The 26,295-nt window shown below is 41.0% G+C and overlaps 1 protein-coding gene across 3 annotated transcripts in view; it reads left to right on the top strand.

The window, feature by feature from the left end:
- ENC1 (ectodermal-neural cortex 1) overlaps positions 1-25,016 on the top strand; it is a 41,897-nt gene extending 16,881 nt beyond the window's left edge. The window contains exons 1-3 of one of the 3 annotated variants that reach the window (XM_038123430.1): positions 11,860-12,119; positions 16,656-18,469; positions 21,897-25,016. In XM_038123430.1, coding sequence (XP_037979358.1) covers positions 16,668-18,437 — 1,770 coding nt within the window. In that variant the 5' untranslated portion in view covers positions 11,860-12,119; positions 16,656-16,667 and the 3' untranslated portion in view covers positions 18,438-18,469; positions 21,897-25,016. The other 2 variants (XM_038123431.1, XM_038123432.1) reach the window with 2 other exon arrangements.
- Positions 25,017-26,295: the final 1,279 nt, after the last annotated feature.

Genomic DNA, 26,295 nt, shown 5'->3' with positions numbered 1-26,295 from the left:
TCAAAACTGGACTGTACTAATCTAAAATGTCTTTTATTATTTATTTCAGCACTTTGTTTGGTCAGCTGAAGAGTGCTTAGAAAGCCAGCTTTGTTCAAGTCAACAGTGTAAACAGGGAGAATGTGCAGTCAAATGGCACATGGCGCTTAGAGCTGCCGCGACTGATGCTGACAGTGTAAAATGGCTTTAAAGCAACCCCCTGGGTGGAGGAGTCTTGTGTTAGTCTCATTTTGTGCTCCTTAAGTGCATGTGTACTGCCATATTTCTGCTTTCCCTCCCCAAGGGCTATTGAATGTTTAAAGAAGCTTGGAGGTGGCTTTTTGCCTTGGCTGTAGCTGGAACTGGAGAAAAGGAAACAAAGAAAGGAAGACAGTTGAAGCCATATCTGTCTGCTGCTTTCAGTCCTGCCAAGAGCTGCTATGCTAACATGCCAATATTGTGAGAAGGTTGCCTAATATTATTAGGCATATGTTTTGTTATATGTAGACTTATTGTTTTTAAGAATGGTCACACAAAAAGGTACTTCAGTCAAAAATGAACACCTCTAGACAAAGAATCTAAAGTCATAATTACACATTTTTTATAAAGCTCAAGTTGATTTTTGATGAAAAACAAGATTTACATCTATATATTATGTTTCCTTGAATTTTTTTTCTAGTTCTGCAAAACTATGTAACTTCCAATCTTCCACTGTCTATTTTACGACCTTTACTATTCAGAAAGAAATAGGAAAACACTTAGGTTCTGAACAAGAGGAAAAATGTCAGGAAATAGGCTTGCAGATAGGAGTTTGATATTACATATACATGATATTATAATGTTTTCAGGTTTTTTCCTTTCATAGGGCAGAATGGTTTGAAGTTTAGAGTTGTGTCTTCCAAGAAATGAAACACGCAGAGAATGTGGTGGTTTGCTGAAGGCGCCCAATTCTGTAGCCGGCAAAGGCAAATGGTAACTTGTCTCTACTTCATGAAAGCATGATTGGATGCCTAATAAAATGACTGTGTAATACGGTATGATTGGCAGTTCCTGCTTAGGAAGCCAAAGAATAAAATAGCAGAGGTGTTGACATTCACTAGCAAATTCCCTCTGACTTCACAGGAGTTGGGTTTGAGTCTTAAATAAATAATGTTCAAAAAAATGTGCTTCAGAAATTTTGGGTAAATCTGTTGGTTCAGATTGGGATAGAGTGGATAACTATGCCTGCAGGAATTAACAGGTCAGACCTATCTTTTCATGGTTGTGGGATTTACTAAAATAAGTGGATCAGATAGGGCGTGTGGTACCAAAACCTATCAGGGTGGAATCTGTGCAATCCTTCCAGAATCCGTCCATTCCCAGGGTGTGACTGAGTATATTTTGGCTCTGCAATTGGCAGGCATTTCTCTGTGCAGCTCCTTTTACCTTTATGGACAAATACTGCTAAGCTAGGAGGGCAGCTAAGAGAAAGGTATGTTTTTAACAGTTAAGGGACATGATTGCACTGTGCAAAGATGAAGCAAAACAGGAACTGTGCAAAGAGGAATATATGCAGAAAAGAAAGGGAAAATGCCATCATAATGAGTTCCTTAGGAATGTGTTTATCTATAAAGAATAAGTAATTCTACCATAAGTAATAAAAAAGGGGAAAGGAATGTATTTAAAGAGAGAAGGGTGGAGATTGTTTTATATTGGTGAGCCTAGGTAATATAAATGCATGTCTGTTTCACTAAGCGTTATTGCCTAACTCTATAATAATTAGGGAGACATAACCACGTCTCCAATCATCCATCTACTATCTTCAACAAAGCCAGGATGTACTAATTCCTTTTTCAGATGTCTAAGTTTGTTCATGATAATGAATTGATTAAATAGTGAGTTTAACATCCTTTCTCATGAGCTTTGGGCAGTCTCTTGCCTTGCCTGGTGCCATGTAATTGTCTCCTAGTCAGGCAGGGAAGATGTTCCTGTCCTGCCCTGCCTGTGGAGGTGCTGACTTGGACAGGCCACCTCACCACAGAGAGAGTGGGGAGAGATGGCTGCAGAACTCAGCCCAGATTATACAACTATCACAGTTTTAAAAGTGGGGTCTAAATCATTATACCTAACAAGTACCCAGTTGAAGATGATGTTAATTCCAGGGCAGTAGGTGCTGTAACTGACAGTGGAAGAAAAATGAAGGTTTAAAGAGATTTCCTCTTCTTGTAAGCCTTGTTGAAGTAATAAATGATTAAAGTATCTTTTTCTTTTGGCTCCTTAAACAAGGGACTGATTTTTTTTTTTAGCTATTTTTTCAGACAGGAATATATTGGAATAGGTTGAAATATAAAAATGTTTAGACTATAGTAAAAGGAAAAATTTGACAAGATGTCTAAAGATTGTTCCTTGTTTAAATTTATTCTAAAGTTCATGGACAAAATTTTATGCTTTGTATTTGGATGGGATGGGAGTCCTGTGTTTTAAATGTATTTTCATTTCTAAAGTCTGTTTATTGAGGTGCATTAGCATGGAAAAGCTAAACCACATCACATTACTTACTGCACGTTCTGGAAATTCACACATTAATGCTGTTTGGTGGGAAATGAGATGAAGGAAGTCTAGAAAATTTAAAACCGTTTTGTTCTCAGGCAACACAACTCTTTTGCAGAAACACATCTTCACTACACTGCTCAGAAAAGCGACATAAAATAATTATATTTATTAATTTTATTAGAAACTTCATGAAATCTGCTGTGTCAGTCATAAAGGAGAATTCTAAGTTGTTGGAAGTTTGTTTGTTTGTTTTTAATCTGTTTTTTCCTTTTGATCTGCCTATGATCTGGGGTGAACAATGGCATCTAATTAGAAACCATTTAAGATTTTTGTCAGATGTTTTGTACCTCTAAGATTTTTCCCCATTTAATGGAATGGAATCTCAAAGACTCACAGCAAATAGAAAACGTCTTCAAAAGTACTTGAGCAGAAGAGAAATAGAGGCTTTTTCTGAACTATCTTAGTCATAGGAGCTCAGGTGATACTCTGGCTAAATCTTAGGGTTCTGTTTGCATATGAATGCAGCTTTCATTTGCATTAACATCTGGTAGTTGTATTAATGCTTATTGAGTTTTTCAGTTATTTTCAGTCTTCATTTGAGCAATGATCATTGCTCAATGCAAAATTTGTTTGAGATAATTTTGATGTTAGATTTCCAAATCTGGTGAATTTTCATATAATTGATAATCCAGAGATTCCTTTTTTTGTTTGTTTCTGAATAAGAAAATGTGACTACATATGTACAAAAACAAGTTCTGGTTGGGCTTGTGCGTACAATATGCTCTATGTGTGTGTGCATGTGTACCATAAATGTAGTGGTATGTGACACAAGCTACTGAGATAGCTACTGAGCACTAGAGATATCTGCCTAGATACTTTAGTTAACTATTACTTTTGAACTACAAACTCCATCTCCATTACATGTATTTGGCCACTGCTGTCTGTGTACCACAGTTTCAAGGCTGTCAGCCTCTACTCTCATCTGTTTATCGTGATGTGACAAAGCTTCCACATATTTTTCTATCCAGAATACTTATGATATGTGTAGTTTATCACAATAAGCAATGAATTTCAGAGATGTCTGGAGACTATATGAGTGGAAATATATTCTTTTAGCCATCACAGGATAAGATTGTTTCCCCAGCTTAATCTACATTGGGCCTTTGAGGAAAATCCGAGATTTTTCCAATCAATTATTTTGATATGGTGAGTCACTAGGCTTTGTTATTCTATTTAGAGCAAAATTCTAAGTTCACATATAGAGGAAAGCAGATTCTGAAAAGGAAATTAGTTGTTAACTGAAACCTTAAATAGTTTTCTTTAAGAAAGCACAAGTGATCAGTCAGCTATCTTCCAACTATGCACTTCAAGTTCTTTCTAATTTAATGTATTACCTCTTTTACATCTTAACACACAAGACTTGTTACAGAAGACAGAAGCTGTCTTTTGTATTTCCAAACTACTGTCTTTTCTTTAAGCCAAAATATACATATGTTGATGTGCCAAGTGGCTCTTCAAGTAGAAAAGTAAAAACATGTTCAGACATGTCCTGGAGATTGGGAAAAATGCCAGAAAATGTTTAGCTCAAATAAAGCATCGACAGCTTCATTTTTACTATTTCAGCAGCAATCAGTTGTCTAATTAAATTCCATTAGCCTAAAATAAGGCAGGGCTTTGAAGACACAAATCAATAACCAGAGTAAATGCCACACTGACTGTGTTAAGAGACTTTTGAAGCTTTGCCCACACTACACATTCTTCCAAGTTTAAGCTCTCTGACTTAACTTGGCCATAACTGAATGATCCAAGTGAACATTTAGAGAAGACGAGTAATGGGTCTTTTTGGAATACAGATCACCTAAGAAATCTGGTTTCCTCATCCTGTTGAACATGTAACTTGCAAGGCTTTGCCTGTTAATGTAACATTTCTTCACTCAAACGCTCACTTTTATTTTTAGGAAAAGGTTTTGCTGCAGACCTAAATTATCACACTTCACTAACAGTAAATTAATCTTCTACAAAGGCTTGGTCATTAAAAAGATAAAATAATTCAAATCACAACTATGAAGGATTTTAAACGTTTTTATAACATATGAGCTCTGTGGCAGAATCAAATTCACTGGTTTCCTTTGTACACCAGAACAATGAAGTGTCAAAGTACATAAACAAGTCTTTTAGAACAAACAAATGGGTCCTTTTAAATCCTTCTCATTAAACAGGCACAGCCTGATGAGGATACTGAGGCTATTTGTGCATTTAGTGCCTGAGAAACAACCCCTGCTGTAGGCAACATGTTCAAAAGTTTGATGTAAACCACAGAAATACCAACTCCATAGGACACATTTCATTTTGTTAAAGAGTTTGGAATCAGATTACTTACTCCTCACAACCATCAAACTTCCCAGATTAAACTAGGTGAGTGAGACTGTTTTAATCTTCTTATGTTCTGCCAAGAGCCTTCTAAAGTGTTCCTTTCTTAAGTGTTGTGGAGTATCTGTAAAAATGTTATTTAGGAACATCCAGAATTAATGCGGCCTCAAAACTACTAATAATGCTGTTCCAGATGTTTGTGGTGAATTGCTGAGCAGGAAAATTAATAAAGTCATACTTACACAAACAAGCTTGCTTTAAAATACTTGTCTGGATCTGTCCTAAACCCACTAAAATCAGAGAATTCTGTACTCTCCTTCTCCCTAAAACAGTGGTCTCCAACAAATCATGTTAAGCTTCCTGATTTCTTATGTGTTCTTATCATCAAAATTTTAAATTGGAAACAACATACACTTCACAGTTTTCTTTGGTTCTGTGGACCACTTCCCATAACCTCATGGCCTGAAAACTTAGATCTAGGTATATGATAATGCAAAGCATGACTACAGGAAGTTTGTTTGCTCTCATTTTAGTTTGGTACAGGGCATGATTATAGCATTGAGGCATGGACAGTTGACAGGTGAGCAACAATCTGGACTTATACCTAAGATCCTGATCTACCTATACATATATCCATAAGGACAAATTAACTCAAAGTCTCTTGGGTGCTGCAAAACAGAAGGAGCAAAAAAAATTTTTCTCTCATATTTACTCTTACTCACCTGAATAAATCTGATAAGCTCTCTCAGCTAAGTATGAGACAGAGTGAGGGCATTTCAGTCCCTATGCATTGCCTTCTTTTTCTCTGGCATCTGTCTGTGTATGGCTTGTCTTCTTCAGCAGGCCTGAAGAAGTGAAAAGCTTGTTCCATTTTGACTTGAGGGCAAAATATCATCTAATGAGTGGAACGGTGAAACAAGTCCCCTAGGTAAAATGTTTTGGGTTTTGGTTTTTTTTGTGTGTGTTTTGAGACACACATGTCTGTGTTTGCAGATGTTGTGACTCAGAGTTGTACCTTCAAAAGAGTATATGTATTTCCATCTAAAATCCTTGTCAGAAATCCTTGTCCTTAAATACATTCAATGAAGTCCTTAAATAATCCTTAAGTATTACAAGTCCTTAAATATCTTGTATTTCAATGTGTAATGCTAGTCAGCAATGTAAAAGGAGCTATATAGAGTACATTACTGCACATAAAATGCCAAAGCAATTGTTTGAATGAATACATTTTTGTCTTCCTGCTTTTAATACTAACATAAAAGATGAAGACAAGAAAAATGCCTCCATCATTTAGGGGTCTCTCTAGATGACATGCTGTACCATTTAAGTGATACAGTTCCTTCTTAAAGACTAAACATCTTGGAGAATAACACAATACATACCCCTGTTCTCAAAGCCTCATCGGTGTTGGTCATTTCAGGGGCAGGGAAGGGGTGGTCAGAAGACACTGGCCCGTGGTCCTTGCAGAAGTGAAAGATGTGGGAAACCCCGAAGTCCTTATGCCAAGGTTGTTACAGGATGGAGGCTTTTCAGTGCAGCGTGGTAAAACCTGAAATAAGGAGCCAGCTTAGCTGTCACCACTGGGGGCCACTGCTACTTAGCAAGAGAGAAGGAAAAGGAAGCTGCTGTATGGCCTGGAGTCTGTACTGTACTACTGGAGATAGCTCCTGTAGAGAGGCAAGAAAATGACCCCGTATGGAGTCACTTAAGAGATGGGAATAGCCAGCAAAGATATGCACAGGGAACTGAAATCTCCTGACAATGAACATACGACTTTTGTCAAATGTCATCATGAGTGATGGCAGAAGTGGTAGCAACCACTCACCCTATGCAGTGGTATTCCCACTCCTGTGCTGATCCACGGATCTTTGGGAAGGGCTTGCATATCAGTAATAATTGGGACCCCTTACTAACCAAACCTGCTCAAAAATGGGTCATCATTGTCATTGTCTTCTATGAAACAGGAATCACTTTTCTTGTTAAGAAGGAAGCAGACTATGGAATAGGTAAAAATGTTTTTATGGTAGAGACTTTTTATGGTAGAGCAATTAGAGAGCAAGACAAAATGGAAAAGGATAAGATAGCAGAGGAATTACATACAAAAGAGAAGTGAGTGGCTTTTCCTTAGAGTCTTGAGACATTTTTTTGTCTCCATACCACTTATCTTTGTAAGTATATACTGCTGAAGTATGGATTTTGGACTGGAATGCATAGACTAGGCTTTATAAGGGTTTCTCCTAAGAATCAAGAATTTTCAAAAGTAAATCTTTCTCACTCCAGACATTATTCATATTTATTACGGTATTTACACCCAAATTGATCCTTCTGAAAATCTTTTGTACAAAACATATTTAGGGAATGGAAAACAAGGCCTGACTTTTCCTGTCTTTTTCCTATAATATGATGGCATAACTCACTGACTTCAAACGGTTTACTGTTCATACACTTTAAAAGTGACAAGGGACTCACACCTCATAACAATTTATCACACTGATATTTTGGAGAGAAGCAGTTATGTGTCACATCCAACAATACTTGCCCCATCATGATGCTGATTTAGATAGCAGCAGGTATTTTCTGGTTTTTTTGGTCTGAGCTGTCATGACATGAAGGAATGACATCTAAGGGCCAGCCTGACTGAATGTAATCCTTTTGAAAACAAATGCACACACACATGAGAAAGACACAACCGGGAAAACAGGGATTTCTCACCCCTGGAACTAGTGGACAAACTGGTGTAATTGCTGCTAAGAAATACTGAAAGTTGACCTCCCCAAACACTTATAGTATGTCTCTAGGACTAAACAAGCACTATAATGCATTGTGCTGTATCCACACAAATCTCTGTTTGCAGGCCAGCCTGGAGAAGCACATCAAAGGCAAATGATAAGAAAAGCAGGTGTGGGTCACTGAGGGGTGTTCCAGGCTCCATCCCCCTGGGAGAGCTCTGGCACTGGTACTGCTATTGTACATTGTTAATTAAATCATTCTAATTAATTCATTCAAAGTGTAAATTAGGAAGGAAAGAAGATAAATTACACTAATACATTTAACCCCATGCTGTTTATTTAGCAGTTGAACAAAATAATGTGGTTAAAAAGAATCTAACAAGGCAAAAGCCCAAGACACAGCTGTTTAATAGCATTAAAAATGAGATCTCAGACTGTGCTGCAGGCACATACTGCCTGCTTGAATTTAAAAGGCTTGCCAATATAGGTGTACTGGCAAACCCTATGAGTTTAGATGCAGCTGATACTAACAAAACAAAACAAAATACATATTTCCATCTCGTAAGTGAAATAATCTGCTCTGGTAAACGGATTATTTTACCAGTACGGCTCTGCAAGTGTTAGAACTCTTGTTGGTGCTACTAGGGTAATCTGTGAGATCTTTTAGGTACATAGTTATGCCTGCAAAACATTAAGTGTCAATAAAGCTGTATGATAAAGTTTGCTATAGATTCAAGGTTCCAAGAACTTGTCTCAACACAGAAGCCAAACCGATTTAAATAAAGAGAAGGTGAAATAATTTAGTTAAAACAGCAGTGTTCTTTGCATAGCAAGCAAGCTGGATTTGAGTTGAATGAAGATTTTCCTGCCCCAGTGTTTTCAGAGTCAAATGTGGCACTTAATTCTTGAGATTAAAATTAAAATATTTAGAGGTTTATATTGACATACTCATTCTTTTAGACTTATTAAAAACAAACAAACAACAAAACCAACCCGAAGAGGTTATCAATTTCACATGAGTCTAGAAGCTGAGGCTTTGAGAAAAGGGCCAATTATCTTTTGATTTGTGATAAAATCATGATATTTAGCAACACTGCAAAGATCCTATCTATCCTGCCATACTAATACTAGGAGAAACATGTTTCAACTAGTTCAGCAGGCATGCTAAACTATGTCCTGGAATAGGCTAGGCCAGCTTTGTTTTCAGCAATGTCAAAATACAGACTGGCCCATCTACAAAACTGGCTGAACCAGAATAATGCTTAACTGTGATCTGACTTAGTTCTCAGACCAACATAAACCAGGCCAAAGATTTGCCTGGACCAAGTTAATTTCTTGAGTGTTTTTTCCATGCTAGCAAAACAAGCATCCTTATTCTAAATATGCTATAAGCTGTATTCAGACAAACCTATCTACTTCTAACTCCTGTGCAGAAAGGAGAAGAAACACTTCAGGTGTTTTCTCACTTAAGCGTAATTAAGACATCATATGAGCATATGCAAAAGAACAACTGCATTGGTTTGTAAGCATGGACTGTGGAGTTCCTTTTTCTCCTCATTCTATCCCTGCTCTCACCAGTACCACTGCTTTACACACACAGAACAATCTGTCTGGCTGTGTACTTGCTTCCCCAACAGATGACTTAAAGCTTCATCCAATCATTCTGCCCCGATTAACTTCAACGGGTTCCTCATTTTGTGGAAGAAAAAAAAAGGGAAATCAGTATTTCATCTGGTCATTTGTTTACAGGATTATTGTCCCATTTTTTTCATGGAGGGTACTGCCCAAATCTGCATGCTGTGAGTATCCATGTAAATGCTGTATGTTGTCCCCTCTGTGGATCTTATTTTTCACCAACCATTCCTTACAGCTGTAGCTTAGATGTTGCTAAGCAATAGATAGGTAACATTACTCTATCATTTTAGTTTACCAACCACCCACAGTGAGAACTATGCCTGTTCAAAGTTTGTCCTAGCACTGTATGAAGTAGTGTGTCCCAGTGTTTTTAATTGCATAGACTGTGTCCTGGTTTAAGGCAAATTTTGGAGGAAACCTCTTAACTGGGAGGAAACATCTAGAAAGCAAATCCAAGTGGCCTCTCCTCCAACCTGTTTGGGAAAAGATTTCCTTGGAGAAAAGTGGAAAAAACCTGTTTATTTCACAGGCAAAGCATTCACCAGCACAAAAAAAATGAACAATATTAAACAATAAAACCTCTTGCCAATCTGAAGAGATGACAAACTCAGGAAGTCCCCTTGGTGGGCTGTAGCTTGGCTCACTCAGTCTCTCGTCAGTCCCTTTGGCGCTGGCAATGCCGCAGCCCAGGCCCGGCCTGGTGGCCACAGGTGCGAGCTGCCAGTGCTCCACTTGGTACTCAGACCAGAGCAGGTTTACACAGGTCCAAGAAAAAGAGAAACCACAGTCCAGAGAACTTCTCTGCCTCGGCTAGCTAAAAACTAACTAAAAAGCAGAGGAGAGCTCTGTCCTGCTGTCTGTCTGTCTGCAGACCACACAGTCCCGGAGCAGGATGCGGGGGAGCAAGTGCAGGTTCTGATCACAAACTGTGCGCTTCTTCTCTCCCCCCTTCACTCTCAGAAGCAGGCTTAAAGGTGCAAAGCTTATTTCTGGGCTAAACAGATGAATGGGGATACGAGCATCAAAAAGTCACCCTAGGACATTGAGATAATCTGACCTTCTGACACCAGATTGTGGAAGAGTCACCATAATGGACAAGATTTGGGTGGAATCTCTTCAGGTTTACTTGGGGGGAAATGTGGGAAAATAGGATCAAGACATTTTATGGTTATGTTAACGATGAAAGGAAAAACCTGGACTTGTAACACGGACAATACAATGTGCAACAAAGGTTGAATGTTCACAGTCTAATCCAAAATCCTCTATAGGTACATGACTCAAGTGAACATTGGTGTCCATGAATACCCCTTGTGCGAGGTTGTTTACAATTTACAACAGCTTCTCACACCTAGGCAACTCTGAAACATTCTTTATTACATACAGATGTGCAATATTTTTAGACCATGCAACCTGCAGCCTTCACATTGTAATAAAACAATATTGTAAAAAGAAATAATCTATGAAACAAATTACTCTTTAATCTGCTCCCTGTTCAGCTATGCTCTCCAGGCTTGCATATGCCCACAGGATGTCTAGAATTACAGATGTGTCCTGCTGTACACTAAGCGTGTGCTAATCTGCAGACTCTGGAGTTCAGCAACACAAATATAAATAACACTCTGCATGTTAGCAAATTGCTGGCAGGGCATTCTTTTTTTTCAACAGGAGACATTTTATTATGAGAACGATCGAATTCTCCAAACGATTATATTCAAAAAGAAGCTCCCTGCTGGTGCAATTGTTCCTATCTTCCTTAAAGCCTCTTTAGACTAATACCATTGCTTTAAGTGATATTACAAATAGTAAACTAGCAATATGTGCAATGTTTTGCATGGTACCTTATGTTTTTCTTGTACAGGGACACACAATACCATTATGTAAACACTGTTGTTATGTCTGGAAAACGGTTATTGTTGAAATCGGCCTTTTGCACAAATGCGTTTTTCACATACTTTGTTAACTGGGAAATAATTAAAGCCAGGCTTCCCTTTGTGCGGCGGGAGCACTCCACAGGGCAGCTATCAAACAGCATGTCCGCGAACGCCTCCCGAGAGCGCAGTGGCCGCACGGCCCGCGGCAGCTCCGCGGCACCGCCCCGCGGGAGGAGCAGCGCCCGGCGGCGGGCGATGCCCGGACTCCTCCGCGCCCTCCCGACCGCTCCCAGGGCGCCGAGGAGAAGTTTCCCACCGTCTGCCTTGCTCGGTCTTCGCCACCCAAAGGGACACGCCACGAGGAGCGGCAGCCCTCTGGTCCGCGCGGCTCTCCCCATTCCGCGCAGCTATTTCGGTGTCTGCGCGGCGGGGCGCACCCCTTGTTCACCCGGAGCAAGTGAACAGCGAGTGGCTGCTCCGCCCGGCCCCGCGGGGCCCCCACGCCGCCCCGGTCGGGTGCGAGGCAGGGTAGGCAAGGCAGGAAGCAGAGGCCATCCTGCAGCCCCGTCCGGGGCGACACGAGACGCCCACTACACCTTCCCTGCCGCTGGCCGGCACAGCGACTGCGAGCGTGCTGCCCTCGTCCCGCCGTCCCTCCCCTGCCTGTCACTCACAGGCTTTGCATAAAGCCTCCCCCCGCCCCCCCCCCCCCCCCCCCCCCCCCCCCAGCCCATATACCCCTTCTCCGCTCCGCCGCCGGGGCAGAGCTGCGGTCGGCGTGCCAGCAGTAGCTGGAGCCGATCTTTCCCTTTCTTCCGTCCCTCTTCCCTACCTCCCGCCCTCCTTCCGCGACCCGCCTCCCGCCAGCGGCACCGCTCCGCCCGGCGCTGCTGCTCGCCCGCCGCGTCTCCGCGGCACCGCCGAACCGGCACAGCCCAGCTCCTCTCCCATGCGCGGCGCTGCGTCGCCCAGGGACCTCCGCGCTCGCCCGGGAGCCGCTGCTGTAAGTTGGTGCCGCGGGCCCGGTGCAGCACCCGCCACGGAGGGGAGGCGGGAGGGCAGCTGGGGGGCAGAGCTGCCGCCGCGCTGCCGGCGGTGCTTCTCCGGTTGGAGCAGGGCTGCCTTGTTGGTCCCCGGCACAGGCGGAGGCTGGCCCTCCTCCGCCCTGTCCGGAACGCCAGGTACCAGCGGGGCGCACTGGTGGGTAGGCGTTCGCGGCGGTTTGCTGTCTCCTGTACTCGGCTGCCCTTGGAAAGCGTGCGCTCCTGTTACGGAGGCTGCTAGCCTCCCCGTTGGGCTTCAGCTTCCTGCTTGGGGCCCCGGGCGGTCTGGAGCATCCCTCAGCGGGCGTGAGGCAGGGCAGAGAATGAGCAAGCGCCTCGCTGCTCCCTGAGCTAGCTGCGGCGCTGCTCTCCCTGCGCCGGTACAGAAACTTTTGCACGTGGTTATTGCTCTATAAAACAAATCAAATGCATTTTAGCTTCTCGCACTGGTTTTTATATCAGTCTGGGAAGAAGCTCTTTAAGTTTCTTCTCAGAGACGGAGTTATTTAGGCGTTTTGATGCGGCGAACTGAGGGGAATTTAGAGTTGCGTTTCTTTGTTTGCATGTGGTGAGCTGTAGTGCATTCCTAGCAGGAGCAGCGTGTTCTGCTTTCTGTCTTGCTGCAGATGCTAGGCAGCCACTAGTTTGAAGACTTTAGGTAGTGTCACGGTTTGCCTCTGCCGCACTGATAGCATCGGTGCAGATTTAGCAATTGAAAGCGGTGTTAGTTACATCGATGGGATGATTAGTAGATTTCCTCTCTTTCAGTTGTTCACTGATTCTAAAGAAAAACGCAAGTACCACTGTATAATTACACAGTCGTATTAAAATGGGCATGCATCAAGGATGCATTATCAGTAATTTGAAAATACCTAATTTTTTATTTGATTTAGGCTGAGACCTGCATGTTATAGAACTGTTAAGTAGGACAAGGAGCCTATTGTTTAGTCTTGAAGTAGTGTTTACTACTGGGCTGCTGTGACAAGTAGCCTGTTGAAGTGTAATTATAAATCAAAGTCTTGGTTCAACCTCTGTTCCTAGATAAAATCTGTATCTGTAATTTACTGACCACTTCTTGTCTTTTACATACAAATACTATTTCTAAGGAAAGAAATGCCTGAAGGGAATTGGCTAATATTCTTCAAGATGAACACTTGATCACTGGCAGTAAATTACCTCTGCCGAAGTATTTGAGGCTTGCCTAATTTCCAACACTAAGCAGAGAAATTGGAGATGTCATTTTTGCATTTTAGTATTCTTCCAAGATTCTGGATTGATCTAACTTATGGACACTCAGGCAATTTACAGAAACACTGCCTGTTAGTGAATGATGATACTTGCTTCTAAAGGTGTTTGTTCAGCTAGTCCATGTGCAAACTCATGTCAGCACCACACTGGAGGAAAAAGATGTGTATAGATATCTTTGTTCTGTTTGGGGAAATATGTTAGCTTATTTTAAATGTGAATTGGCATATTTTGAATTCCTCTCAATAGATGACATTGTGATTATAAAGGCAATCTTACAGGAATTCAAGACCAGCATATGTGAAATCTACTTCTCACCAAGAGACTAAGTCTTCTGTTATAGTAGGGTGAAATGCTGAGTGCCGTATTCAGTGGCAGTTTGGGAGGGATTTTTATACAAATTTTTGATTTTTTTTTTACAGTGGTATTTGTGACCATGGCTGTGGGTGGGCTTTGGGTAACAGACAGTGATCTGTTCCTCCCCTCTGCATGTGGTCTGTAGTTCACTAGCCTCCACTGTACGCATAACTGCAGGGTGGGTTTCTTATGTTTGCCTCTATTTTGTTGTGGTTATGGGCTCATTCTGAATGGTGCTGAACAAGCGTTGCTCATGGGAGTACAGAGCCTGGTGGAAGATCTAAATCCCTGCATCTGCAGCCTCCAATATGAACTTTACCTGCCCTATTCCTGAACCCTGTGTGCATGATGAAAGAAAGTTTTCAGTAAACTCTGAATTCCCCTAATACGTGGGGGCAAAGAAGAGAACCTGTGTTTTCGTAGAGATCCTGACATGCCTAGACTGTGATGTCTACACTCACATTTAGTTAACTGGAATGGAGTGTGGGGGGCAGTGAGCATATTCAGATACTGGTTATTCTGTTGTCTCTGATCAGTGGGGTGTTAGCTCCCATCCTGCTCCCTGGTGAGGAACCTTGAAAGAATAAGTCCTCAGTGAGAGGAAAACCTGCCTGTAGAGATCCAGTGAATACTGTGCCTTCCATCATAACAGCATTTAAGATAGTAAAGTGCCTGGAAAAGTTTGAAAAATTGGACAGTAAAGTGTTCAGCTTCTTCTTTGTGTCATCAAACTGCTTGTATACTAGTATTCCAGGCCATGACCTTTCTGTAATCCTTCAGTTCCAGGAGATTTCAACCTGTAAATGGTCAGTATCTTATTTTTGGCTATAGGTTAAGTGGGTTATTTTAGTCTGAGATTAGTGCTCAAGATCCTCGAATGCCATCTGGGTATTTTTTTGCCAGACAATACAACTTCATTAAAGGTCATTTAATTTTCCTTGTAAAAGAGTTTGTGTTTTGAAGACATACCAGCTGACTTAAGTTGTTCTGAGCTTAGTGCATTTAATAGGTTGGCCTAGAGAGCACAGGTATGATCCCTTTCTAAGCTTTTGCTTAGGTAGACTTAGACAGATACTCTGCCTTGTAGCTCTGATGTGTAGGACTCCTCTCTGTTTTGGAGGCCTTTGGATTGTGCACCGCACATTGGGCAGTGTTGCTTGCTATTTTCAATCCCAGTTGAATTTCACAGGGCAAATTGTGTTTCGTGTTAAAGGAAGTGGGCTATGGTAGTTTTACAGTAAGGTGTCTCTCTACTTATGTCTCTCTTTAAGTTTGGTTTAAGGGCTTTTTTTTTGCTGTAACTGAAGAGAAAGGTGTAACACAGACTTGCTGTTGTTCAATATAGTGAATCAATTATATTAGCACAAAGAGGGTGGAGGATGGTACTGGCTGTGCTGCAGTTAGACTGCAGGTGTTGCGTGTTCCATATAAACAAATTGCTTGTTCTGAAATGAAATCTGCTGTCCAAATTGAATGTGTGGTTTTGATTTTCTCAATATTTCTGGTCATATGAATCTAGAAAAATACATCTATTAAAAATGCTGGCTTTAAGGCTTGTAAAGCTCTTGTATTATCTTGAAGCATGAAGTGTGGGAATGAAATTCTACAATTCAGTACTGCTTAAAGACGCTCAAGTATATGGAAATGTCTGTGTGAGAGCAAAGTCACAAGTGGCCCCAGGTGCTCTGACTTAGGAGATTGCATTCTTTCCAGGTAGACCTTTTGGCCAGTTCTTTATTTGAAAGTGCAGTAAAAGGTACTCTGGACATGCAAATAGCATATTAGCAAATTAGTCAAGTTTGGTTCTTGGCTTTTGCTGAGTTTTCTCTGCAGTTTGAAGAGAGAGAAGTGAGATTATTTCAGTACCAGTCACAGCCACAGCTTGTACTGAGTTCTTTATGTTTCATCTCCTACTATTTGCAATGTGGCTTTCTGGCCTTTAGCTTTATATCGCTGCCAATATTCCTCCCTTACCCTACACTCCATACTATTCTGACTTGACTCTTGGTTAAATCTGGAAACTTGCTGTAATTATACGCAGACCGGCATATCATGGCAAGTAAACAGTAACATTCACCTCTAAACAGGATCTGCGGAGGGTTTTGTTAGGAATAGGATAGGATAGTTTTATGCCTCTTCAAAATTTCAGAATGAACAGTGGCTTAAGCTCTGGGGACCTGACTCTCCAGGTGGCTTCAGAGACAGTGTCTCAGTGACTTCAGCTGGTGGTCAAAACATGTTTTTCTGCTGACCCTGCCTATTCTGTGGAATAAAGGTGGAATCTGTAGAATTTACTAATTTTTTTTTTTTTACAGTTACACACGTCTAAATGTATGATACCAGGGTTTTATTTTAAAGTTTGGGGTTTTTTTTTTTTTCATTTTGTGTTGTTGCATATGGAATCACTATACCAAAGGGAAGCTTCCTAATGGGATTAGTAGGTTTTTGTTCTCTATGCAGCTTTTGACATTCCTTAGGTATTCTGTCTGGTAGCTCTTCCTGCTATGATTCAGTACAGGAGAATGTTTCAAGCGTGTGCATGTGTATGTATGTAATGAATCAGCTGGTCTAGGCTGGGGAAGGGTGAGAAAATCAGTCCAGGTTCATTTTCTTTCTCCAGCATACTTGCTTACTGTATTGCTATGAAAGTTGGAGATCAGGTTTCCCAAGATAAACCTGCTCTTGGGCAACAAATTTAGACTATGTCATTTATGAATCTCAGCTTACAAAAAAATTAATGCATGCCAAAGGGAGATGTAATTCTCTGTCCACTCAGCTGTAAATTAAGACTTTTTCTCCCCCATCCTGTAGTGAATAATAGACACACTTTTTGGTATGTAAAACTAATAATGACTTTGACTTTTATTTATTTTAATTTTTTTCTTTGCTTATAGGTGTGAAAGAAAATGTCGGTCAGCATGCATGAAAATCGCAAGTCTAGGGCCAGTACTGGTTCTATAAACATATACTTGTTCCACAAGTCATCCTATGCTGATAGTGTCCTTACTCACCTGAACCTCCTGCGTCAGCAGCGTCTCTTTACAGATGTACTTCTCCATGCTGGAAACAGGTCGTTTCCCTGCCACAGAGCAGTTCTAGCTGCTTGTAGCCGCTATTTTGAAGCAATGTTCAGTGGAGGACTGAAAGAGAGCCAGGACAGTGAAGTCAACTTCCACAATTCTATTCACCCAGAAGTCCTAGAGCTTCTTCTGGACTATGCATATTCCTCCAGAGTTATCATCAATGAGGAAAATGCAGAGTCACTGCTGGAGGCTGGTGACATGCTGGAGTTTCAGGACATTCGGGATGCTTGTGCAGAGTTTCTGGAGAAAAACCTTCATCCCACCAACTGTCTTGGTATGCTGCTGCTGTCAGATGCTCATCAATGTACCAAGCTGTATGAGCTCTCTTGGAGGATGTGCCTTAGCAACTTCCAGAGTATCAGTAAAAGCGAAGACTTCCTCCAGCTGCCAAAAGACATGGTAGTGCAGCTCCTTTCCAGTGAAGAATTAGAAACTGAAGATGAAAGGCTGGTATATGAATCGGCTATCAACTGGGTCAACTATGACCTGAGTAAGCGTCACTGTTACCTGCCAGAGCTACTGCAGACAGTAAGACTGGCCCTCCTGCCAGCCATATACCTTATGGAGAATGTGGCCATGGAAGAACTTATCACCAAGCAAAGGAAAAGCAAGGAGATTGTAGAAGAATCAATAAGATGCAAGTTGAAGATCTTACAGAATGATGGCGTGGTCACCAGCTTGTGTGCCAGACCCCGAAAAACTGGCCATTCACTTTTTCTTTTGGGTGGCCAAACCTTTATGTGCGACAAGCTGTATTTGGTGGATCAAAAGGCAAAGGAGATCATTCCAAAGGCTGACATTCCAAGCCCACGGAAAGAGTTCAGTGCTTGCGCCATAGGCTGCAAGGTGTATATCACTGGGGGACGAGGATCAGAAAATGGAGTCTCCAAAGATGTGTGGGTGTATGACACCCTTCATGAGGAGTGGTCGAAAGCCGCTCCCATGCTGGTAGCTAGGTTTGGCCACGGCTCTGCTGAACTTAAGCACTGTTTGTATGTAGTAGGGGGGCACACTGCAGCAACTGGTTGCCTTCCAGCTTCCCCTTCAGTATCCCTAAAGCAAGTAGAACAGTATGACCCCGTGACCAACAAATGGACCATGGTCGCCCCACTGCGGGAGGGAGTAAGCAATGCAGCTGTAGTCAGTGCAAAGCTGAAGCTGTTTGCTTTTGGTGGTACCAGCGTTAGCCATGACAAGCTGCCCAAAGTCCAGTGCTACGATCAGTGTGAAAACAGATGGACTGTACCAGCCACCTGCCCCCAGCCCTGGCGCTACACAGCTGCAGCTGTTCTGGGAAACCAGATTTTTATTATGGGTGGAGATACTGAATTCTCTGCATGCTCTGCTTATAAATTCAACAGTGAGGCATACCAGTGGACTAAGGTGGGAGATGTGACAGCGAAGCGAATGAGCTGCCATGCAGTGGCATCTGGAAACAAACTGTATGTGGTTGGAGGCTACTTTGGCATTCAGAGGTGCAAGACATTGGACTGCTACGATCCCACGTTAGATGTATGGAACAGCATAACAACTGTGCCCTATTCATTAATTCCCACAGCATTTGTCAGCACATGGAAGCACCTCCCCTCCTAATTGTGTATATGTTGGCAATTACAAGTTATCAGGTAAGAAAAACACCTTTGAATTTCACTGTAATAATGCTTTTCAAAAAACTTTTCAGCAGCAGCTCTGAGGAGGGGTGAGTACATTTGATGCAGTTTTACATCTGAGTCACATAGGTTCACGGGCTTTAGAAAGCCAGGCACCGTGTCTGTGACAACACCAGATCCTGGAAGTAGTTTGCCACATATTGTGCACCAGCCTTTACAAGGCCTTTTCCTGTATGATTTAGATGTAAAGGACTGAGCAAAAATAACATTTTCCACACAATAACTTGTGGAAATGCAGATAATATTTTGAAAATTGACTCTGGCTCCTAAGTACTAAATGCATGCTAAACAAAGGTTCCACTGCTGTTTGTCTGATGACTGAGACTAGGTCACTCTGCATCCAGTAGCAGTACCCAGAAAAGATACAGTAAATTCTGATCTGAAGCCTAATAGTGAATTCACTTGACTTTTCATGGAGACAGCCTTTAGAGAAAGCTGCTGTCTTATGATAGGTGTTTTACAGGGAGTTCAGGACTAATTTGCAATCTCACCTAGACAGTGTGGTTGCATCTTCATGGACTAAGGTTGCATTTTCTCCACTGTAACACTTTAAAACACAGACTTTTCAAAATACTTATGCCTATATATATTGAACTAGGTATAGTGTCAGGAAGATATGTAATTAATATTGCAGCCTGAAATAATTACCAGTCTGTAGCACACACTGTTCCAAAACAATTTAATTATACATAATGGGCCAGGTTCTTACCGGATGCAACTTCAGCATTGTATCTTCTCACAAGTAAATCTGAATTTGGTCTTGCTTGATGGGTTGTTGTGCACGACTTATTTTTGGGAGGAGCAGAGAAGCTTTTTGCTATTAATCTGTGTATTTTGCAACAAACCTGGTAGACTCCCATTTGTGTTATGATGCTTTTATTCTCCATTTCCTCCTTGAGGCTTTAGTACAAAATCAGTTACTGCCAGTAATGTAACTGTAACTGATAAATACAGTGATGTTCTTGATCCTAAATAATCAATGTCATGTGAATGGTAGTTTCTTTTTGGATTTGAGCAGTGTATATTGTACCTGTGAAGACAGGCAGGTTAAAAGAAAGAGGCAAATACAGTTGCAGTAATTAAACAAGCTATTCATGTGCCTCTGGGTTACCTAAAAGTTTGGACTGAAGAGGTTCTCCAGAGTATAGGAAGAAGAAGTTTTGTGTAAAGACTGCTCTAGGTTCTTCTGTTTGGGACAGATCATTGGGAAGGTTTTTTGGTGTTTTTTGCAGCAGTAGACATTTGCCTGACTCTTGCAGTAAAGGCACACTCCAAAGGTCTTTGAAGCAGTGGAGATAAGGCAGACAGTTATTCCTGTAGTTGTCTTTAAGTTGACTGGGAGTTTTGATTGAGTAAAGAATACAAGTTTGGGGCCATGCAGCAGCTCAGCTTTGAAATCTGCTATGAAATTGGGCAGTGTTGTGCCATGATGCTCTGCTCTCAGGTGGTTGTTTGCCTTGAAAACACTCTGTCTTCTGCCCTCTCCCTGCTTTTTTTCCCAGACTTTTCTTTGGAAAGCAGAGCAAACTCTAGAGACTTACCAGGTCCTGGTTACTGGCCGTAATTGCCCCCCAACAGCAAATGGAAGCCCTCATTTCTGTGTGTCAGCTTCCTCCCTAGGTGGGAACTACATCTCGATATCTTTAGTTAATTTGTATTATTACTGACTTTATGCAGTTCTCAGTGTTATCAGAACAGCAGTATTGAATGCCCGGACTCAGGTCTGTGCCAAGAAAAATATTGACTTACTTTTCTGAGTCTCACTTAATTGTTCTGGAGTTTACACTGCATGAGGGAGTGTTTTCCTTTGAAAGAGAGTTTTCCGAATATAACGGTGCAAAAAGCTTTCCTTTACTCTGCAGTATCTTGTTAAAAGCCATTATTTTATCTTCACTAACACACAAGATATCTGGCTTAACTACCACACAAGATAACTGAATGTAGCTGTAGTCTGAAATCTCTCCAGTGCTGTGTGCTCATCCAGTAAGTAGGTTGGTTTTTTTTCCTACTGACTCCTGCTGCTTTGTCAGTGGGTGGGAGGGCCAAAAAGGAAATTACTTGTGATTACTCTGTTTTCATGGTGCTGTGTGGCCCCAGTCTGACAGCTTTTAGGAAGACTTCAGTCTGCTTTGTCTTGTTCCTCAAACTTAGGAGTTTTGAGTTGGGTTTTTTCCCCTCTGTTTTGGAATTATTTAAAGCTTTTTGTAAAGTTCATCCCATGACAGGAAACACTGTTTTGACTTCAGTGTTGATAGTCTGTTTTGATGAGAAGAATGTCATGCTATGACTGAAGAATGCCTAGAAAAGACTAATCAACACTGAGTGGACCCTTTTTTTAGACATAAAAAAAAATAGCCCACACTTGCAAAAACACTGTGGACTGTTATGCAGGCTGGGTGGTTTCCCGTAAATGTTGTCTGTTGTTCTTAGACATTACAGCCTGAGAGAGATGTGGTGTGTTCAAAGGATCTGTGAGTGCACTAGAGCTCATTTGCATTGTAATGAAGTAGGATTTGCCTTCTAAAATTCTAGCAGTGCTGTCAGAAATTATTGTGATGAACTGATGATGGTTTGGAAGCTGGAATTTTGATACAGCTTCACAGTGAAAAAGCAAAGCACAATCTCATAATCCAAAGACTGAGTTTCTCATCAAATAATTGATTTTATAAAGGACTCTAGGATGGATTTATTGGTAGATGGTATATTGCTGTTTAAAAAGAAATTAGGCAGAATTCTGCTTAAATTAAGAGTAGTTGTATCTCAAGTAAGGGAATTCTTTGGCCCTCTCTGTTGTGAATAAATTCAGTTCAGAATTTGTTAGGGTGAACAGAGGTATTGGGGCAAGACACCTTCAGCTTCCCTTCTGCTTTGCTCCAACCAGGTTAGTTTTGGCTGTATAGGAAAAACTCAGCACTGAGTGTTCATGTGGATTTTTGTGAAAGAGAAGTTACAAAAGGTTTTTTGCTTAAAACAGGTCCACAAACTTTTCAAGATTTTGGGGGAACATAAAAATGTGGAAGTATGCAGGATACAGGGTCTTATCACTTTGAGTGTATCAGGCCACTTTGATTCAGGTTTCAAATGACTGAATTTATACCCAAAACATTAGTCAACAAGATGTTTTGCAGAGTAATGTTACTAGAATAATAAAGTAAGAATCTGTCCCTAAATAATTATGTTCTTGACTCAGTTATGTATTTGTAGTTGGGTATTGCACAAGAGCTGTGGTTCAGGGTGGGAAGGGAAGCCCATCAACTGGGTTGTATCCTAAGCTTATATTTTAGATTTTCTTAGACATCTAACAAAAACTGTATGGTATATTGTTGCAGCAAAACCTTTTAAGTAATTTCTCCTTTCCCTCCACCTCTTCCCATGCTTTTAGTTTACTCCTTTATTTGGAGAAGATAATTGGAACCTCAGATCTGGAGAAGTTTTTATGAAGAAAAATCATTCAGCATTTTTTGCATTTGAAGAAAATCATCTGCACCTTGTAAATTATCCAACCTAGACATGAAGGAATGGGAGAAGAAACCCCTGTCTTCTGTGCTTCAACACATGGTTTAAATATGAATGGACAAACCTCTGATCTGGTCCTTGTGCTAATAATTGTGGATTAATGCCCATGTTAATCAGTCCTTCAAAGATGAAAAAAACAGAGACAGAACGTCTCTTAGCTGTGCACCACACATCACTTGATTTCCATGGACCCCACTGTTTTTATGTGAAATTCGAAATGGTTGTCACCTCTCTTTGTGGTGGTTTGAAGTGCCAGCGCCAGCTGCAGGGGCAGCAGGCCAGGTCTGAAACAGCAAGATGCTGCTGTGAATGAAGATACAGCAGCATTACTGCTGAACTCTTTTGACTGGAGTGTGCTTGCCTGTGGGCAGTGCCTACAGCATCTGTTACACCCTGTGTTGCATTGTCCTGTGTGCAGTAAGTGACCTTCTGCTTCATAAGGACCAGTCCAGTGGTGAAATGTTTTTGCAACATTGGGGAACAAACATTACAGCCCCAAAATGCTCATTGTTCCTGTTCTTCCCTGTATTTATAATTCAGTCTGTCCCTTTCCTATTACGTTACTTGTTGTAGATATAGTTATTTATTGTTCAGTGCTTGCATGCTGAAACAATGCCTGCAATTGTCTTCATGTTGCAAGGGCTTGTGTGAATTGTATGTTTTGCACATATTGTGATTGCTGACTTGCTCTGCTGCACAAAGAAAGAAAACTATTGGGTAACAGTTGGAGGTGGGAGGGAGGAGTGGCTTCCCAGTCGGAAATGGAAGGATTACAAGATAGGATTTGAAATTACACATGTACTAAAGGAAGAAGCCATGGAGGTCACTTTCTCAGGCCACCAGCTCCCCAGGTTGCATGTGGTGTGTCTTGTAGATGGTGTCCTTGCAACATTTCATTTGTTGGTCATGCCTTTCAATTTCTAACCTGGAAATAGCCAAAGTCTCTTGCAACACTTGCTTTTGTGCAGCTTCCTGATTGCAATGCAAATACTGTGGAAGAGCTTCTGGATACCAAGCCCAGATGAAGTCATTGTCCAAACTTATTTATTTATTTATTGGGTTGGAGGAGGGTTACCTACAATATAGCCACAATGTCCTGAAGGAGTGGAGAATGGTGATTCAAGAATAAAAACAGAAAAGAAAACCTCAACATAGGTTAATGATGAAGTCTTAAAAAAAAAAAAAAAAAGAAGAAGAAAGGGCAGCAATTTTGCACTGACTGGATTGCCTCATCCATCTGGATTTCAGATCATCTGAGTGGCCAGATGTCAAAGACCCAAGTGCTCTAAAAAAATTCTTATGGGGATAGAAAATGAATTTCAAACCTCTTATCTTAAAAAGAAAAAAAAAGCCCTCAAACTCTGCTGCTTTTTATTTTTGTTATCCATGTGTGTCTTTAATCACTTGGTTGCTCAGAAGCCTCAGATAATCCTGAGAAACCAAACTTTGATTTTTTAAATAAAATTGTTTCTTATTATTCTGGTCTTTGGACAGAGATGAAGCTACTCATTTTCTTAGGAATTTCAGAAGCTTGTGTTTCACAGGTACTTTCTTTGCCAGATCCTGTAATGAAGCTTGTATTGTATTGTGTTTTTTCTTAAATGTTTCTGGAGCCCACTTAAACCGGCACATTCAGTAATATGGTTGGTGTGTGCTGTGGTATAAGTAAACAGCTGCATGTGTGCATGCAAAACAAAAATAGTCACATTTGTGATGCTTGCCTTTCTCTGTGTGAAAGTGATGTAGCTGTATTTGTGAAAGTTTTGTCATCTGAAAGTGTTTACGTTGGTCACTGGAAGTTTCTCTGCGTTGCCTTACATTTGATTTGCTGTTTGGAGTAGAATCTTTACATTTCAGAAATAAAGTATTTGGAGTTCTGTGAATACCGACAGAACATTGATTAATAAGCAGTTATTTGCAGTTTTTAAAAGGGTGCGTTCAAGCTAGATGTGATAAAATTATAGCTCCACTGATGAAACTGATTCCTTGAAGTGGTAGATTAAAAAAGTACTTAAACCCACAGCCTCTCTACCCTTGCCACCATTTAGACAACCTTTAGCAATAGGAAAACAGATTAGAATAGATCTCCTTTCTATATCCCTGTACCTGCACAGGTTGCCATGTTGAAGCAAACAGCCTTGAATTTTTGTTGGCCTTTCATCTTGTGGATCACTCTCAGGAGGGAAGGGAGCCATGAAATCAGACTTCCTGTGTTTTGCATGTCCTCTCCCCAGGCACTAGCAACTACATAAGGTACCAGGAAGTAAAGAACTGGGTCCCCAGGGGCCCCTGTGTTTGAATAAGGACATGTAGCTTTGAGATATGTGTTCTCTGTCAAGCTGATCAGAGTCCAGAGGTGAAGCTGCCTTGCATCTGACTGTTTAGTTTATGAAATCTGTTTTGTAGCACCATTCAGCTTCCAAAAGTGGGATGAATTTTCTGCAGCTGTTTCCAAACTTGTGGTCTGCTTTCAAGGTCTCAATTAATTCCTGTGTGTAGGCTGAAGGAAACTGAAGTCAGGGTGGGCCTCTGGCTCTGCAGGGACTACACGAGGCTCTTGCTCTGTGAATTGTTGTGGGAATCCTGGCTGACTATTTGACCATTTCAGCCCTGCGAAACACCCCAGACTTAGAAGCAGTTCACAGCAGAGTGCACACAAAAACCTTGGCGTAAGATGGGAAGGTTCCTCTTATTTTGCAGGCTGGTTACTGTAGAAACATGTAACAAAGGACAGCCTTCCTTTTCTGGTGTAATTGTGCAGCCCCTTTTCTATATGTCTGACACCTGTCTGAATAAGAGTGATTAAAACAGAATAATGTTCCCATTCCTGGCCATTGAAGATGTGGTTCATGTGCTAAAAGAAAACTGCAAGTGAAGAAGTAAAATTGTCTATGTTGTTTGCTACTATGTCTTAAGATTTTGTAAAACTCACTTTTTTCACAATGTGAAACTGAAGGTCAATAAATTATTAGATATTTCCTCTCCATGGAATGTTTATTTGAAGTGTTGTCTCTTCCTCCCGTCTTTCCTCACCACTAAATGCTTTGAATCCTTTATAATGCCTTTTTTATGTCCTCTTAAAAGAAGCACATCAGCAACATGCAATTAAATGCTTTGGTTTAAGCTTCTGCTTCAGCTGTGCTTTCCTTCCCTTTGTTCTCTTCTGCTGCTTTTACTATGATCTCTATCTCAAAGTTCAGCAGTTAAAACTTGGAGAGCCTCAAAACATTTAAGAACAGGAAATGCAAGTTTGTTAGTGCTTGCAGTACAGTTTAGTTAGTGCCTGATACCACTTGGAAGTGGAATTAGGCATCTTGAATCCTTTCTAATTATTCTCAAGTCAGAAAATCCTGGCTGCATGTAAAACATTCCAATTGTTCTATATACATGTATAGTCAAACTCTGACTCTTTGAACTTTTCATCTTACTTATATTTTTGTGTATACATTCTTAGTTTTGGGTGATTTTTTTGTTTGGTTGGTTGTTTGTTCAAGTACCATTTTAATGCTATTGATTCTCTACATTGGCTTAGCACCTGTCAGGCCTGAAAGTGTTGCTGAACACTGTCCAGATATTAAATAGCAAGTTTTCTGACATCTTCGAAATTACCTCTATTAAAATTCCCGCAGCTGTCCTGTGAAAAGCCACAGGTTTCTTTATGGTCTTTCTTTGCTCCAAAGAGTTGGGACCATAATATTAAATGACTTTCTGGCCTTGGCACGGCTTGGTTAAGCTGTGTTTGAGATGTTTGCCATCAGTTTTGGCTGGGGGAGTGGGACACTTAGAGAATCTTTAAGTATGAGCAATAACAGAAGAAATCAGCCTTTCCACAGAGCAAGGTAAGGTTAAATTAGTTTCTGTGCTTATTGCAAGCTCTTTGCTGGACAGTCACCTGGGTTGCTTTCCTTTATTTGGATTTCACCAGGACATGGGATGCTTACGGCAGCACTGGGCATGAACAAACTACTGTAGAGTGATTCAGCTGATGTCATTTAGGGCACTGGGTTACTTATTCTATCTGGTCATGGATTCAAACTCCTTTGCTTGGAAGTTTTCTCATACTGGAGGTTCTGATATTTATGATGAGAGTGTAAAAAATAATTACACTTAGGTTTTAAACAACTGATGATCTGTACAAAACATTTGCAAGGCATTTCATAGTAAGTGTGGAAACTAAATGTCTTGAATGATTAGAAAAAAATCAGCTCATTAGCATTGACTACAGCTTCATCAAGCATCCTGAGGTGATCAGCCCTGACCTGTGA

Source organism: Motacilla alba, chromosome Z (assembly GCF_015832195.1).
Source record: "Motacilla alba alba isolate MOTALB_02 chromosome Z, Motacilla_alba_V1.0_pri, whole genome shotgun sequence".
NCBI lineage: Eukaryota > Metazoa > Chordata > Aves > Passeriformes > Motacillidae > Motacilla > Motacilla alba.
This window is presented reverse-complemented; position numbering and strand designations above follow the sequence as displayed.